The sequence below is a fragment of the Prinia subflava genome, chromosome 16 (genome assembly GCF_021018805.1).
Source record: "Prinia subflava isolate CZ2003 ecotype Zambia chromosome 16, Cam_Psub_1.2, whole genome shotgun sequence".
NCBI classification, from domain to species: domain Eukaryota; kingdom Metazoa; phylum Chordata; class Aves; order Passeriformes; family Cisticolidae; genus Prinia; species Prinia subflava.
In genome coordinates this window covers 9279448-9297169 of record NC_086262.1, presented here as the reverse complement: position 1 = coordinate 9297169, position 17722 = coordinate 9279448, and the positions used below count along the sequence as shown (strand labels likewise).

At 38.9% G+C, this 17722-nt stretch overlaps 1 protein-coding gene across 5 annotated transcripts in view; it reads left to right on the top strand.

The window, feature by feature from the left end:
• The window catches only part of LOC134558887 (core histone macro-H2A.1), a 41313-nt gene that overhangs the window by 12617 nt on the left and 10974 nt on the right, over nt 1-17722 (top strand). For 2 of the 5 annotated variants that reach the window (XR_010082426.1, XM_063413181.1), the window contains exons 3-6: nt 6617-6723; nt 7884-8081; nt 9931-10041; nt 16646-16736. Coding sequence is in view for 4 of the 5 variants with exons in the window: in XM_063413181.1 (XP_063269251.1) it covers nt 6617-6723; nt 7884-8081; nt 9931-10041; nt 16646-16736 (507 nt within the window). In the remaining variant the exon portion in view is untranslated. Of the gene's footprint in view, nt 1-6616; nt 6724-7883; nt 8082-9930; nt 10042-15063; nt 15164-16645; nt 16737-17722 lie in introns of all 5 variants that reach the window. The other 3 variants (XM_063413182.1, XM_063413180.1, XM_063413179.1) reach the window with 3 other exon arrangements.

Here is a 17722-nt window from a genome sequence, read left to right as displayed (position 1 = left end):
GTGCAAGCTGAGCAAATTGAGCTGCTGTTCACCTCTTGTGTTCTGCTCCCTGACCAAAATCTTCACAGGGTCACGGAGGAAAACAATGATTTGCACTCTTTGTCAAAGCAGATGTTCCACTGAAATCTGCTTGGAAGCAGAGGGGAGCTCAGGGGTCCACAGTAAAAAAGCATTAAGTTAAAAGCAGATTCAAGCTCCAGGTAGTCTGATACTCCCATAAATAACCATCCTTGGAGAGTAATGAAGTTTAAGGACATAATTAATAGACAATATCTTTTTTATACCATTGAAATGTGCATTCACTACCAAGATACATTTCTTCTATTTAAGCAGGCAGCTTTAGAAACACCAGTTCATTTTATGGTGGTGTACCACAAACTCTGTCCCAAAGATGCCTGAAGTAAATTGGGGGCTTGTAGGACCTGTGCCTTCCCTAAAAATGGTGCTAAACCTTTCTGAATGGATTCATAAAACAATTAAATGCATCCATTGGGTGACTAAACAAGAAGACAGCATTTCTAACTTGGGGAACCACTCAGCTGCACATGGCTGAAATCAGAGGGAATGTTCTGGAAAAATAGCATTTTAAGTTTGCTTGTTCCTTTAATGCTCCAGCCCACCTGCCCTTGGGCACTGGCTGAGGACTGGAGGTCAGGCTGGATGTGGGCTTTGCTCCAAGGAAGTTACAGCCAGTCCTCTTGATTTCTTTAATGTTTAGAAATGCAGCATTAAAGACTAAGCCAGGCCCGGGTCTCAGGATGTGAGTAGTCTCCTGTATTCTTTAAGAGCCAGACCAAAGCATACATGGAATCATTTAGATTGGAAAAGCTCTCCAAGATCATCAAGTCCAACTGTTAACCTGGTGCTGCCAAGTCCAACACTAAACCATGTCCCCAAGTGCCACATGCTGCACTTGATCAGGTAACGTCTGGCAGCAGTCACTTTAATCATGTTTGAATGCATTTCTGGAACATATGTAAGCTGTTAGGAGGAACAGCAAAGTGCACTTCCAGGTAGAGGAAGCTCCACTGAAAAAGCATGAAGGCTGAGTTGAGTTAGATCAGGATTCTTGTGGAGGAGAGCTAGGCTATCTCTTTAAATTAGTACTCAGGGTGTGGCCACTGTAGTAAATAAGGCCCGAGTTGAAATTCAGGTTTCTCTGACGATTGAACTCTCATGTCTTTTATAGATTAATAGTAAACAAGAAATTAAAATAACAAGAATAATTAAGAAATAATTAAAAAACAAGAAATAAAAAAAAAAAAAAAAAAAAAAAAGGAAGTTAAATAACATTGGGTCTCTTACAAAAAAATAATGGATGAAAAGCTGAAAAGACATGTAAGTCAGATCAGAAGGCTCTAAGTGGAAGTGGCTTTTGTGGCCTGAATTTGTGTTTTATATAAACAGCAGTCTGTCATCTGCCTCACAGAAATGCAAAACTTAAAATAACTTGGCAAAGTTCACAGTTTTTTGTTGAAGGGGCCTAGTTTTGATATAGCTCAGATACTCAAGACTGAAAGGATTGGGGTTTTTATCACATCCTAAGAGAACTATTGGCCTGCTGAGAGTTAAGGTTTCATCACGGCCTGTTCAAAGCAGTAAAGTTTCTTGAACTGATTTTCACTGCATCAGATTTCCATGACTTTGAACCAAGGCTGAGAACTCTTTTATTGGAATGCATAAGAGAGAAAGTGTTGTTAAATGATTCTACCTTTACTCTTGCAACTGCAGATTCCAGGGGGATTGGGTGGAATACACAGAGAGAAGAATGCAGGAAACCCTTTAATAGCCTTGGTTGATTTGGGTTGATTGGGTTAAAACCTTCCGGAATCACGGAAAATGAATCTCAAGTCAATAAAATGCTGATGGGAAAGATGATTAGTTTGAAGTACAATAAGCAGATTTCTTGTCATGTAGTTGGCTTTGTAGCAAATACATGTTTTCTCAGTGGAATTGTATCAACATTCGTTTTTCTTTGGTTTCTGGATATTGTTTTCAATTTTCTTTTCAGGAGTGGCTTCACAATTCTTTTAGAAACCCCTGATTTGTTCCTGTTGGAATTTGGATGTTCAGAAATTGGCTTTGTGTCAGCACATCACCTGTTAGTTGTTAAAAGTTTAATTTTCAAAGATATGATTTCATCTCCCTGAAGACAAGGTGGACAAAGAGATTCAGTGCAACAGCTATAATTTATCTTGAGATGTAAACCAAAAATAAAAGAGAAAAAAAAACATTTTGGGGATGAAGTCAGACCAATTGAATTGACTGTTTACATTGAGAAAGTATTACAGCCTGGAATGCATGATAAGCTAAAGGCTTTGTCATTTAGGCTTGAGAGGAGTTTTAGTCAGTAATAACCAGTAATATTTAATTTGAAAACTAGCAATAAATGAACTAGAGCACTCTCCAGGAGTGAGAGGAGGATGCATTTGCTTTTGCAGCATCCGGGTCTGCAGTTTCTACTGTGCCTGCTTTGTTCTGGTTTTAATAGTAATTAGTTTCATTTTAACCACGTGTTGTGTTCTGTTCCAGAATTTGCAAGTGAAATACCAGTGTAACAATACTCAGAGCAGAGAGCAGCCCCCTGTGAAGCAGGAAAATGCAAGTAGTGAAATTGGGAACTTAGTAGGATGTCTAAGAGATGACCAGAGTCTCTGGGAGGAAAGGATGAGGAAAACTGAAATCTGTATCCTGAAACTTCAGGATGAGGTTTCTGTGGAGACTTCTGACACGTTTTGGTTGTATATGAGTAGGAAATGTCTTGAGAACAGCTTTTCCTGTGGTCTTATCTCCAGCTGAAATGTGACTATACACAACTGGTTTACTTTTCTCCTTTAAAAATATTTAACGGAACTTTTTAAAACCTCAGCTGAAGAAAAGCAGTTTTGGTCCAAGTGCTGAGAACAGGCCTAGACCAGTTTTCACTACCCGTATCCCAGTTGTAACTACTGCGAAGAAGTTTTTCAAGTGATCTAAATGAAAAATGCCTTGAAGATAAATTTTAAGGAAAATTTCTTAACTTTTAGGGTTTCCCACTCAATACTTCTACTTTAATAATGACTGAAAAGAAGAAAAATATTAATCATAACTATATCTTTTAAATCAAATTGATATGCTCAGGTTTTCTGAGGCATCCATGCCTCTTTTGCTATTAAACAGCTGTCCATACATGAATATATCACGTGCTGAATGGCATTCCTAATTCATTTTCTTTTCCTCATTATACAGCTCTCACACTTTTTCTGGTTTGTTTTATATCTGTACTTAAACAATACATGTTGGTTTGCATTTTTGTTTAAAATTATTCAAAAGCACAGAAAAAGGCATTTGTGCAGATGGAGTTTCCCTTCATATTAAGCTGATTTCAGTATGTAGTAGTTGAAGGATGCCTTCCAAACCATATAATATTGAAAAACTTGGGATTTTTTCATCATTTTTTAAGAAATAGGGCTCTTCATGTTCTGTGGTTCTGTAAAGTGAGTCCTGAGTGGTGGTGATGTAATTATTCTCTAGGGGGGAAATGCCTTGAGTAAATATGTGAAATGAATGGAATAGACATTATGCAACTTCCATCCTTTTTGCGAGGCCTCATTTTTGTAAAACATTTTTGTTTTGGTCTTCTGGCTGGATAAATACAAGCTGAGTGAAACCTGATGTCATGGAAGCTCTTAACATTTGCTTTTGCCTCAACAATTCTAAGCAAAGCTTTCTCTCTTGACCCTGCTTAGTTGCTGGAGTTGATTTTTGGGTGTCTGTTTTTTCCTACTGTGGGAAGATTAGTTTTAATGAAGCAGAACTCCTCAATGACTCAAACCTTTGAACCTGGTAGAATGACACTTCCAAAGATGAGTTGACCTAAGTGTTTAAGTCCAGTCTCAATTTTAAGTACTTTCTCCTGCCTACTCCTTTTTCCAGGAAAATCCACAGTTACTCTTCTGAAAATTTGAATCAGATCCCTTACAGAGAGATCTAGATTTTCCTTTCATTTAAGATTGGTTTTAAAAAAGGGCAAAACACCATTTAAATCTTCAAAATTAAACCAGCACAAAACAGATGTGAAAGTAGTGCTATCTGCAAGAAAAATCCAGGCAAGTAGTTTGAATCCTGTCTGCATCCAGAAAGCCTTCGTTTCCAGCATTTCTAAGTGTTCTGATCTGTTGGATTTGGATTAGGTTTGTCTCTTGTCAGTTCTAAATCAAAAAACTGTTGCCTATATTGGCTTCAGCTTGAATACCTCCTAATCCTCTGTTTTTAAATAGGAGTCCCCCTCTGACCAGACTTGTGTACATAGCTGAGTTTGGCAGTTCTCAGTGCTGTGGGTCTCTCTGCATGTAGAAGCAATATTTGATTATTGTTGGAGCACTGAGGAGAAGGCCAGAAGAGAAATTCCACCCTCCATGGCCTCCTCCTCTCTCCCTCTCCCCAAGCTCCTCTTTTGTGGTCCTCAATACCAGTGCAAAGCGTTCTCTTCCTGAAGGGGAAGTGGGGTACCTCAACTTCCCTAAAGGACCATTAGAAAACTGTAATTTCAAAGTGAGTTTCCTGTCCAAGGAAGAGGGCTTAGCACTTACAAGAACAGTTCTCCACTGTGCAAGGCAGACATTTTAGTTTTATGAGGAACAAATAAAACATTCCTGTGTGCTTTACAGGCATAACACTTTCTTAGAGTCTTTAGTTCCAGCGTGCCCTGTCTGCATAGCTGTGCTGATCCGTCACAGAGAGTAACACGGCCCGACTGTTCAGCAGGGCCTGGTGCCGGAAAGCAGCGGACGTGGGGGAGCAGAGGCAAACCAAAAAGCAGCAAAGCCTTCCCTTGCTTTTCAGCTGGGATTCAGTCTGAGATACAAACAGTTGCATTCGTGGTGTGAGGAGGTGGGGGTGGTGGCGTTACTCGGTGACAGAGCCTCGCTGAGGTCACTGGGGATGCCCGGGTGTCCGCTGGGAGGTGATGCAGGGCTTTGCCACCACAGGCTGCAGCAGCTAAACCTCACATGGCTGAGCTGGGCCTTGCCAGAAGGATGTCAAAAGGATTGTGCCGGCTTAATTCAGTTCTTTGGAGGTGTGGAAGGCATGGGCAGGTTGACCTTACCCTGCTAGTCCTGCTTTAAAAGTAAATTAAAGCAATTGTTGTCAGCATGAAATGTTGAGTTACTCTGGGGGTTTAGACTTAATATTCTGCCTCATGCTATAATAAAGTTGATTGTGTGCTTTGAAGAACACAAAAACAGTGAAAACACACCAAAGTCCTCAATGAACTTTGACTTTAGAACATCCAGAAGCAGCTGAAAGTTTTCTAGTAAGCATCATGGCTTACTTTTTATTGGACTTAGGATGAAAAATAATTGAAGAATCATGTTAAATTCAGTCTAATGAGAAGCTGTAGTCTGTGCTTCATAGTATTACTGAAGATTTACTGTGTCCTATGGTAAAAGCATGTGGTCACATTAACTTTGATTTTTGTCTTTTTTGTTTCCACGTTAATGCCTTAATTCAGTTCTCTTTCCCTCTAAAGCAAGCTTAGGGAGGAGCTCTTATGGTGTAGTCAGCTCTTAAATGTGAAATCGAGCTCATATATTATTGTAATGTTACATTTTAATATTAGTGTGTAATAGATGTAAAAAAGGTATTTCCTTTTTTTTCCCCCCTCTTTTTCTCCAAACATTACCAGATAAGCAAAAGGAAATCCACCAAATGCAATAGAAAAACACATATTGTAGAGAGGGAAATGAAAGGTTAGGTGTAATGAAGACAGAAGTAGCACATAATTGCAAAGTCTGATAAACATGTTATGTCATTTTTTTAAATTGTTCCCCAGACTTTCTTGTAATTAATTGCATCCTTGCCCAAGGCTTGTAGATAGATCAGTCAGCAGGTAAGGCTCGCTCCTTTCTCTTCAAAGATCCTTGCAAGTGGAGCAAGTTTATCTTTCCTAATTCAGTAAAAGCCATTATACGCATAGCTGTTAAAACGTTTTGTCAGCGCTGGAAATATCTTCTGAGGAAATAATTTATAAGGAGCAAACAAACATGATTCATCAGTTACTTTTTCTAGTTAAAAACTTCTCAGAGAAAAAAAAAATCCTTAAATGAGTGTAGCAACAGAATTTATATTTTTAGTGTCCTGACTTGGATGTGTGCTTACATGGTTCCCTAATGCTAAAAATGAGTCATTGAGAATAGTGTCTTTTCCAGTAATAAAAAAGTAGAAGCAATGCAAGCCAGAACTCATATTTGACAGGTTTGAGAAAAAGACCTGTAGAATTTATGTGTCTACTGTACTCTAGAGTCCCCTGTTATGAGAGGGTTCCTAAGAGATGAGCACACAGTAGCTTTGAGAAGATCACTGAAAAGTGAGGAACCTAGGGAAACTGCTTCAGAAGAATAAAAAAATAATAATTCTAGTTTAAAAGACTGGACTTAAGTGTGCATTTGTTCTTCAGTGATTAGACATATAAAAACAGGATAATAATTTTAGAGTTAGATGTCTATTGAGCATATCTACAGCAGTTAGGAGTAACATGATGTAATTCCCACACCTTTTTGCATGGATGCTAAATAACACACTGACTTTTCTTAATGACCACATTGTAATTAAAAGAAGCTTACTTTTTCCCCAGCGGAAATTCTGGAATTGGCTGGAAATGCAGCAAGGGACAACAAGAAGGGTCGAGTCACTCCTAGACACATCTTGTTGGCTGTAGCAAACGATGAAGAATTAAATCAGGTAAGAAAAACCTCTGCCATGTGAAGGTCAGGATTCCCTTTAGGGCTTCTTAAATTGTCTTTCCATATAGCTGACTGGTAACTCAAGACCTCTACTTACTGAGCAGCACAGCAGTAAACACTCACTAGCATGCTGGCTGTGTAACTAACTACAGCACTGAGCTTAATTATGTATTTCAGTACTCCTAAAACATGTAAAAATGCAATGGAGATGTAAAATGATGTTTTCTAACACTATTTATAACTCTTTCTGTTCAACTAGGGTATTGTCATAAATTCTTCTAGGATACAGAGGAAATCCTGCAGATGCTGGGTTTTTGTTTGTTTTTAGTTTCCCCCTTAGGCAGCTGAGAACTCAGTGGGACCTGTCCTGTTCTCACTGAAGTCTCTTACTGAGACCACAGAGGAGCTCCAAACTCCTGCAAATCTGTGTCCTTTGCAGACTTAAAGATGCCTTTAACCTGGCCACAAAAAAATCTGGCATTATTATTACAGTGCTGTGGTGTCAGCCAGAGGCTGTGGCTGAAATTAATGTACCTTTGTACGAGGTGCTGTAAAAACCCATCTGAAAAGATGCTTTTTCCAAATCTGTGTATCATGATGGAGCAGGAAAAAAATAATACTCCCCAACCACCCTCCTTCTGTCTTTGCCTGAAATTTGGTAATACTTTCCATTTATTATCCCTTTGTAAGCTTGGAGCCTCACTGAGTTGAAAGTGGGGAGCAGTAAAGACAAATCAGAAGGTGGGAGTACCTGGGGGACTTTGATGTCACTGTCTGTATCTTCCTGAATAGTGAATTAGTCCCAGTTAGATGTATAAAATTGAGTTAAAGTGGTTTTAAATGCAGAACATGATATATTTTACCTCTGCTTTTAAAGGCTTGAATGAACTGATCTTCAACTGTATATTTTTTTCAAGAAAGATTTACAGGTATAGAGATTTGTGTAAATATTACCCTCCATTTTGAAATTTCTTTTTCTAAGAAAAAATCTAGTATGTGGTCAGCTCCATTTCACTCTTATCTCTTCTTCAAGGATAATGATGGAGAAACTCAAGGCAGTATACAAAATTTGCAGTAAACCCTATATTCTATTTATTGGTGAGTAATTACTAGAATTTGTCATTTATAACTTTTTTTTTTTTTTTTTTTTTTTATTAGCTATTGAAAGGGGTCACCATAGCCAGTGGTGGAGTGTTACCCAATATTCACCCAGAGCTGTTGGCAAAGAAGAGGGGATCAAAAGGAAAACTGGAAGCCATCATCACTCCACCCCCAGCAAAGAAGGCAAAGTCTCCATCACAGAAAAAAACTGTATCAAAGAAAACAGGCGGCAAGAAAGGAGCAAGGAAATCCAAGGTAGAGTAATGTGTTTAAAATAAACCCAAACAAGCTTGCCAGCAGTAGCTGCAGGGAGCTTCACACTAGGTCAGCTCTGCATTGCGTGTGTTGTGACCAGTGGTGATTTCAGCCTCAGCGTGAACAGGGGAGGAGGAGCTCTGCCCTCTCCTGGGTGCAGCTGGAGCATGAACACCCTCAGGAGTGGCCCAGGTCTGCAGCACAGACAGATGGGCCATAAATACTCTGTAAGAAGCATTCTGAGGTGGGCAGAGAGTGTACCAGGAGAGGAAAGCATCTGGGGGCTGTACTGGCCATGCCTTACAGGTTTCAGTTTGTAGGAGCAGGGAATCTTTCTAATGAGTACATGTGTAGCCAAGGATGTTTTTAATTCTGCAAAACAACTGCAGTTAAGCAATAAATTAGGCAAGTAGGAAGAAAAGTAAAGGAATTTCACATGAAATGGACAAGGAATGTGAAAGTTGCCTCTGGGTCAAGCAAAGCTTCTTCATCCTGTTGCTATTTACTGGGTCAGTCTTCTGATTGTTTCACTCGTTTGACTTTTTAAACTGTTGAATTTAGTTTTCTGCCTCAGAACACCTATTAGTTGACATTTCAAATGCAATGCTTCCAATGACATGCACTAATAATTCCCCTAAATCTGGAATGTTTTTGCCCTGCTTGATTACAAAAGCAGGAAGTCTGTTGTGGGGTTCTGTTTTTCTTCCACACAATAAACTGTATTGTCTGCTTACTATATTGGTATTTGGCTAACAGTAAACTCCTGGGGAATTGAAATAAGACCCATGCAAATCTAATTTTCAAAACACTTGTGTAAAGTAAAGCATGGTTACAGCTTCTAAGTACCCTTGTATCAGTCATTTTACTTGTTCAGCCTCAGACTCAGTTTCTATACTTTGGAAAGGGACAATAGGAGAACAATGGCTTGCTCAGTATTCCAGGTGTCCTTTTTGTGCTTCAACACAGATATTGCTGAGGCACTATAACTCATAATCAAATATTTATAATAATCTAATAACCAATATTTATAATGCCCAAATATTTATATGAAATTTTAAGTAATAATTTTATTGAAAATGTGAAATTGTTCTTGGTACCAATTGAGTTTATAACCACAGCCTTCGTGAATTTACTTCCTTTTCAGATGTTCCTAATTCTCCTTTTTGTGCAGTAAATCAGTTAATTCCTGAAACCTGGTATTTCACTGCAGTAATAAAGTTGAAAAAATAAATGGTGATTGAGGGAAACTCCTCTCTCCTCCAGCAGTTTCACTGGAGGTGAAAGTAGGTGATGATGTTAAATAAGACAGAAAATTGTTCAGCCCATTTCCTGCAAGCAGGCAGATAGAAAGTAGATGTATTCTTTTGACACTGCTTCTAAGGACAGCTGCATTACAAAGGAGAATTTCTAAAAATAAGTCTGTGGAATCTGGGAGCACCTCCCTTCACAGATAAAATTTATTCTCTGACAAGTCTGTTTCTAGCTTAGAATGAATGTCTGCCCACACAGATCTGTAATCTTTGTCCACACAAGCCATTAGAAAGCTGTTAGAAGTTTGGGGCTGTTTATATGTTTTCCTGCAACATTTAAGACAACTGTCATCTCAACTGTGCACTGTTGTGGGCAAGAGGAGGCACCTGTAGCTCTGCAGACGTTGAGGTCGTTTTTCCTATTGATCCCTTGTGCTGTTATCAGGGACTTTGGCTGGACTACAGGATAAAATCCACCGCCACTGTTTGTACAGGCGTTTTATTGCCTGCTAAGCATTTAGTGCATGTCATATATCTTAGTGGCATTAAACTGTTTTTCTCAGAGGCTTGAGTTAACTAATTAACTGTATTTCTGGAAGAAGAAGCAGGGAGAAGTGAGCAAATCAGCCAGTGCTGACAGCACAACAGAGGGAACTCCTGCAGATGGTTTCACAGTCCTGTCCACCAAAAGCCTGTTTCTTGGCCAGAAGGTATGATCCTGCATTTTTATGAATTAATACCTATTTTTCTGTGCTGCTTAGGGAATAGCCCCCTCCTACTACCCCCTTTTCCAGAAAACATCTAGGTACAATGGACATTTCCCCACTGAGCAATCAAGGAGATGTATGATACTGGTTTTTATAATTTCAAAGAAATTCTCCAAAACATTTCTAGAGCATTTTAAAAAGTACATAAATAAGTCTTCATGTGACCACATAATTAAATACTTAATTAGAAGGAAAGCCTGTGTGCTTGTAATCTGCCTCATTCATAAGCAACATAATTGTTACAGATAAGCATCTGCCAAAGAGATGATTCTAAGCATAAATTCATTTTTCCAACAGTCAGCCCACTTCATTGCTGATGTAAATGATTTACAGGTTTTTATCAAAACCTGTTTTAGACATTTGTTCATAATAATGGTTTTATGCTGTGTTCTGCTTTGTGATTTACAGAAGTTAATGCTGTGTAATAATGAATGATGTGTTTATGAAAAGCTAGAGATCAACAATTCTTTTTTTCCCTGTGAATATGATTTGGGATGTGGGTTGGTTTAATGCAAATACATATCTGCTTAAAGAGGATCCATTTAAAGAGACAAGTCATTAAATTAATTTGGTCTTTTATCCTGAAACCTGCCTTTAATTTGTGATGCAAAATTTTCATAAGTAAAACTGCATCTTTCTGCTATCATTCAATAATCAAATCATTGTGTCGTAAGCCATAAAAGATGAGCCATTGTCCATTGTGGAATGTAACTCCTCTGACTCATTTTTATTTTATACTGAGGGTGTTCTCCATTTATCCTCCAGTTTGTTTGCCAAGTTTAACATGCACGAGAGTAAAATTTTTTTCAACATTTCTGATTTTCCACATTTAATTTTACAGCTACAGCTAGATGGCTGGTTTGGTAGGGTTGGTTTTTTTTATTTTGCTCCTATTAGGGGGGTGGCTTTTCAAAGACAGTTTGATGACTAAATTAGAACCCAAAATTTATAGTCTACATTACTGTTTCAAGAAAGCAAGTAACGTCAGACTTCTGGAGCTGATTTTGAGCTCATTTTAGTTACCATAGGAAACCTGTAATAAGACCCAGTGTGTTCCAGCAGGACTGACGCAGCAAATCAGTGGGGCTTTCCTGCTGGGCTCAGTGGAAGAAAATCATGAGCTCCAGGACTGCTTTAAGCTGTGGTGGGCAGAGTCAGAGTCTGTTGTAGAGCTTCCCAGTGAGTCCTGGTACTGGGAGTGGACTGTCTGGCTTTCTCATTCACTGGAGTCCAGCCCGTGAGAAAAGTCCTGGTGTGACACATCCATCCCTGCGCTGGCTCTGTGTCAGTTAGCCCTGCACATGAGAGAGACCAGGGGTTAGCCCTTTGTTGGAACATGTAATGAAAAGAGAAATTAAAAGAAAATGAAAACCTGTTTGTCTCCTGTGAGGGAACAGTCCAAATCAAACAGATCATGTTCTGAGGGTTAGAGAAGGCATTTGAAGAATTGCTGCTGAGATCAATCAATCAGGATCTTTCAAACCTCCTGTGACATTCTTGAATACCTTTTCAGCACGTCTGTTTGGTTTACAAAACCATTATCTGCCAGATCAGAAAATCCTTTGCTAAATGCAGAGAAGAAAGAAAATAATCTTGGTTTTGATATCACATCATTCATAAGTGTTTAATGGGAAAAATCTTTTTCTTGGCTCCATGTTTACAGAAGGGAAGGAGATTACTAGCAAGAGCAGCTCTTCATCCTTCTAATAACCCCAGATTTAATTTGATGCAAAAAACACAAATGAGAATGTTGCAAAACTGGGTATTGTTCAGTTTTTAAAATTACAGTTATTGCATTAAATCTTCAGGTAACTGCTGACATTGAGCTGGAAATTCTTAGAGGTCATGAAATGGCTAAGAACCCTTCAGTTATACCTGTAGATGTTTATTAGTGCCACATTAATTATTAAAATCTAGTTAATATGTAAATGATTGCACATCCACAAGTGACATCCCAGTGGAAATGTGGCATTGTGCGCATTAACTAGTTTGTTTTTCCTGAGAGGATTACAGAGTAGAGGCAGAGTTGCAGAATCTCAAGTCTAAGCTTTAAGGTTTGGACCTTCCAAGAGATCTCAGTTTGTGGCCTGCAATAGGCATCTTCAGTTTTCAGTAGGAAACTCATACCAGAAAAAGCTTCAAGACTTTTAAGGTAATTTTGTCTGAAATTAGAAATGCCAGGCTTGGCTTAGGAAATACTCATGGATGTGCTAAGTGCCATCTGCATTTTATCTAACTAACATTTAATTGAAATGTTACCTCAAGTTTTGTCCATTCTTTGTTGCACATGTATATGCAAGTTGTGTATATATTTTTTTTTAAGTGGCCCTTTAGGGGATCACTTGCTATACATGCTATTGGGTAGTGAAATCAAGCAATTACTCTTTGGAGGATTTAATTCCACGGGAAAAAATTTGATTAATATTTGATTTGTTTTGGATAGCTAACAGTGCATTGAGCAATAAATGCAGAATTTTGTAAAATAAGACTTAGCTGCCAGCCCATGCTATCAGTCATGGGCAGCTTTTTAAACATTTTCTTGTTGTTGTGAAATTGAAACTTTAATTACCAGCTAGCTGTTATGTAAATCCCATATATGAGTGGGCTCAGAGACAGATTTAAGGTCCAAAACAAAACGAGTCTGCAGCTGATAGATCTGGGGCAAAAACTTGTGGAGCTCAGAATTAGGAATCAAAAAGATCACTTACAGAATAAGCAAAATATGTTTAGGAACATACTATAATCTCCACAATACAGTCATGGTGTGTGCATGTGTTTTGCTGTTGTTTTTTGGTTTTTGGTTTTTTTTAATTTTAAATTCATGAAGTTTTTTTAACATTTTGGTTTGATTTGATTTGACTTTTTTTTAAACAGCAGTTGCTTGTAGTCAAACTCAAGACTCAAACTCCAGCATGAATAACTCACCACGTGTGAAGTATTAAAGGATTCCAACCTATTTGGAAAGGAAGCTTTCTTAGATTTTATTACAAATTCCTGAACAGACACATACTTAAAACAGGGCTGAATTATGCTCATTTTTAGTCAAAATCACCCTAGTTTGAGGTAACATAGTTTACTCAAGCAACATATGCAAATTAGATGAAATCGCAGGTTTTTAAAAAGAGAAAAAGGGTCATTTCATAGAACCAAATGAATGAAGTGGAATTTTTTTCCAGAAAATTTAAATATAGGGATGGTGGCCTCCTTAAATGTCCCATTCACTTGTATGGGTTTCATGGACTGGCTCATATTCCCTGTTAATAAATTAACATACACAAAGAAATGATTTGAAGAATTAAGTTTAAGAACATGGGCTATAACAAACAAGAGATAAAATTCTGATATTGATGATATGAAGTACCATGCCTGAAGATGTATGTTATGCTTTGTAGGCTGAGGGCTTTGGATTAAAAGGAAAGGCTGGCTTAGCTGCAGCTGGTTGCAGGAATTACATAAATGAATGAGAGCTTTCTCCTTCATGGTTGCTTTCTGTATCACCCAAACAGCTGCTGAAAAAATAATCTAAAATACGTATTGTAACCACAGGCATAGGTCATGCTGTAGCTAATGTATTTCCCGAAATGAAAAAAAAATCTGGAAAATCTTTTGCACTTTTAAAGTATTTAAAGTTTTGTCCATATAAACTTGGTGCCTGTGAAATCAGACTTCCAACAGAAGCCATAAAGCAGCGTCACAACCTGCTCAAACCCTGGCTAGAAACTTCCCATACCTGCAGTTTTGACCTTTGCCAAGTTCAGCATTCCCATTAGGTTGCCTCAAATTGTAGAGTTGCTTCTGTGGTGTTGGTCACATCCTATGAGAAGACACCCAAACTGTGTTTTAAGAACACCTGGTGCAGATGTGAGGTCAGTCTCCAGATCTCTGTGCTGCCTTGCAGTTTCCTGTGTGCCCAGGAGAGATCCTCCTGATTTATAACAATAAAGAAATTGAAAGACATGCTTGAAATATATGGGGGTGCTTAGAGGAGTAAAGAGCAGTAATGGGTGGGGTTAAAAATCTTTGCTTTCATAAGGGACAAAAGGAAGTAAAGCAAACAAAATAAATACTAGAAGCAATGAGCACATAATATCATATGCCTGCTTACAGTACCTCACCAGACGTTCCCAAAGGCTGCAGAACTGTAATGAGGACTGAAGTGCTGTGATACAGAACATGGGGACCACTGATAAGGAAAGAAAAAAAACCACATCTCCTTGTTGGGATGGAGGAATCGCTGGAGACAAGTGTCTGCTTTCTCAGAGATAGGCTCATGTTTGCTGGCTTTAAGGAGGAGCAGCAGCTTTGATCCTGTTTCAGGGCAGAATGGTCCCAGCATCCCTGTAATTGATGCTTAAGGGATGCTCAGGGTGTCCTTCATCTTTACGTGGGGAAGAAACAAACACACTCATTTAATGGCAAAATTAGAATCACAGAATAGTTTGGAAGGGATCTCATCTCAATCCAACTCCCTGCCATGGGCAGAGACACCTTCCACCAGACCAGGCTGCTCCAAGCCCCATCAGCTTCTCTGGGCACCCTGTGCCAGGGCCTCACCACTCTCACAGGGAAGATTTTTTCCCTAATATCTAATATTAACCTCCCTTCCATCAGTTTAAGGCCATTTCTCTTGTCCTGTCACTCCATGCCCTCATGAAAAGACCCTATCCAGATTTCTTGTAAGTCCCCTTTAGATACTGGATAACAATAAGAATCCCAAATAGTGATCAGCATAAAACCAAAATAGAGCTTGCTAGTAGATACATTCATGTTCTCCCAGTATGAACAATGCTTGAGTCTTGTGTTTGAATTTTTTTGGGCTAATAACCCTTTATGACCTGCCTTTTATTTTGCATATTTGTTTGCAGTGATGCTATCTCCATCTGTGTTGCAAAGCTCACTTTTCTGCAGCTTCTCTGTGATTTCCCAGCTGTCCTGTTATTTCCCACCTCATGCTTTTCTTTTCAGCTGAACCTTATTCACAGTGAAATCAGTAATTTAGCCGGCTTCGAGGTGGAGGCCATTATCAATCCTACCAATGCTGACATTGACCTTAAAGATGACCTAGGTAAATGGGGCATGGGTTGACACAACTAACGGTCACATGGAAATTATGGAACCCAGAATTTACTCTCTAGGGCTTCATACCTTTAATCAGAGCAGAAATTCAAATCTTGCAGGTCCTGCTTTGTTGAAGAACTATATTCAAAATGCTTTTTGACCAATTCTAAATACTTGCAGCTATTGCTAGTCTTCAAGCTGATTTCAGTTCAAAAATTTTAAATTCTTTTCCATAATGATCATATGTGACTGTTAGCTATTTTGGGGGGTTTCTTATTTGGATACTTTGAGGACTAAAATACTTTTTTGTCAGGTTTTTCTCAAAATAAGCAGTTTCTCCATTCTACCTGCGGTCTCAGGGGTTTTATTTCGATACTTCAAGTAGGCTTAAAAATTTTGGAAAGGGCTTATTACATAATAAGCTATCCCCAAATCTTTCATGCCTTGGTTTGATGTTTAATTCAGTCAATAATTTGTTTCCATTATGTTTTAATTCTTCTCTGTCACTTATACATTGAGCTGGAAACAAATACTGGTATTATACCAAGAGTGAACTGTCATGGGTGGAGAATCACTTTTAAAGCTTTTCTCTTGTTTCAGATTGATAAGAAATCACAAAGTCCCTTTTTAGCAGAAGTTTATTCTTCAGCAAAACAAAAATTGCTTTTCATGCATTATGTACTGCCATCCCTTCTTATCTGAGTAGACCTGCTGCTGTCTTTTTTTGACACTACCTTAATGGAATACAACCCATATTTCTAATACTGCTGCATTTCCTATGGGAATGTAGAGAAGTAACTTAACAAGAAAAATAGTCTAAGAAAGCTAATTTTTATATCAGCCTTTCTTAGAAATACAGATATTTCTGCAAGTGTCTTAGCCATTCCAGCACATTATTAAAAGATATGCCTCAACTTTTAAACTATACAAACAATTATTTGTAATTTTTAAAGCAAATTCTGTACAACCATGGCTGCAAATACACAGTTTCCTACATGTGAAGGAAACTGGCATTTTTAGAAACAAAATGATGAATGGCTTTCCATATGAAAATCAGTGCCTGTCAGCTTATTAGTGCTGACAAAATGGAGAAACTAATTATTTTGTTTGGTTTGATGATGCTGAATTTCTCTTTTTTAAACAGATTCCATATTTTAATGTCATGCTCTGTGGGGAACTGGTTGTTCTAGGTTTCTGCAAAGTGAAATGGGGCATTAGCTGATTTTAAAACTTTGGAAATGATCTCATGTGATTGCTCTGACTTGTCATTTTAACATTTATTTGATCATGTCATACTCAATATTCCTCCTCCTGCTCCCTACACCCCTTTCTCTACACACACCTGCACACACAACTCAGCATACTCCTTTGGCGCAAGGTTTGGAGATGTAAAGGTAGGAAAATATGGACGTTGGTACATGTGTAAATGTAGAGCCTGTGCTGGGTCTCTGTCCAACGTGGTTGATATACATCTGTTTACCTGTTGTAGTTGCAAGTTGTACAGGCTGACATTGCCACGATCGACAGTGATGCTGTCGTTCACCCGACAAACTCTGACTTCTACACCGGTGGTGAAGTAGGTAATGGCAAGTTCAGTGCTGCGGAGTTCGTATGTGTGTGCATGGTCGATCAGCAGCCACCAGCTTGTTGCAGCTATGCAGATTTGCATTCATTTCTCACTTCCAGCAGTCCCGACTGATCATGACAAGAAATGAACAATTGCAAACCTAGCGGGCATTTTTGGTTTTTATTGCCAAATCGGCCTTTCAGAAGTGACAGTGGAGTGCACCACCAAAATTGAAGTGCAGGAACAGTTGCATTAAATGCAGGCACGTGACCAAGGAAAATGAATTACGCCACTGTTGGTTTGACGTGTAAAGTGCCTAGTTGGAATGTGGCTTGAGTATTGATCTTTAGATTTCCAACCAGTTCCAGTGCACCCTCTCCATGCCAAGTTTCAGATGTTCACATCTGGATTCACTGGCTGGATCTAACCTGTCTGTATTTCCCAAACTCTTAAGATTATCCTTATGGACCGATGACCCTCCTAGCCCTGCTCCATGGTCCTCACTCCCACAAGCCCAGGCTAGTGCTGCACACACATCAGTCACCTGAGCTACACGGATGAGAGAAGGCATGACAGGAAACAGGACAGACTTCTTAATTCAGCCACCTGAACTGTCCCCTGAGTAACTCTACTCCTAGCCCTTCTCTTTAATCCTCTCACATACAGAATTTTGAAGGATTTTATAAAATCATAGGAGTACTTTGATTGAACTGCCTTGGTAATTTGAGAAGGCAAATCAGAATTTGGGCCAAATGCAGAAGTTGCTGGCAATGCTTAAGAACAAGTCAGCTGATCCCAGCCTCTGTTCTGCATCTCATCTTGACCTCACCATCGCTGTGAGAGTTGGCTCCTTATGCCTGAGGCCTTGTTTTCAGTACTCACATGTCCTGCACCACCTGCTTTTTCTGAAAGGGCTGCTTTCTGAGTAACAAGCAGAGAAATGTAGCTCTGGTCAGCCTGTTGGGACAGAAGCACTGTGACTTTGCTGGCTAAATCACA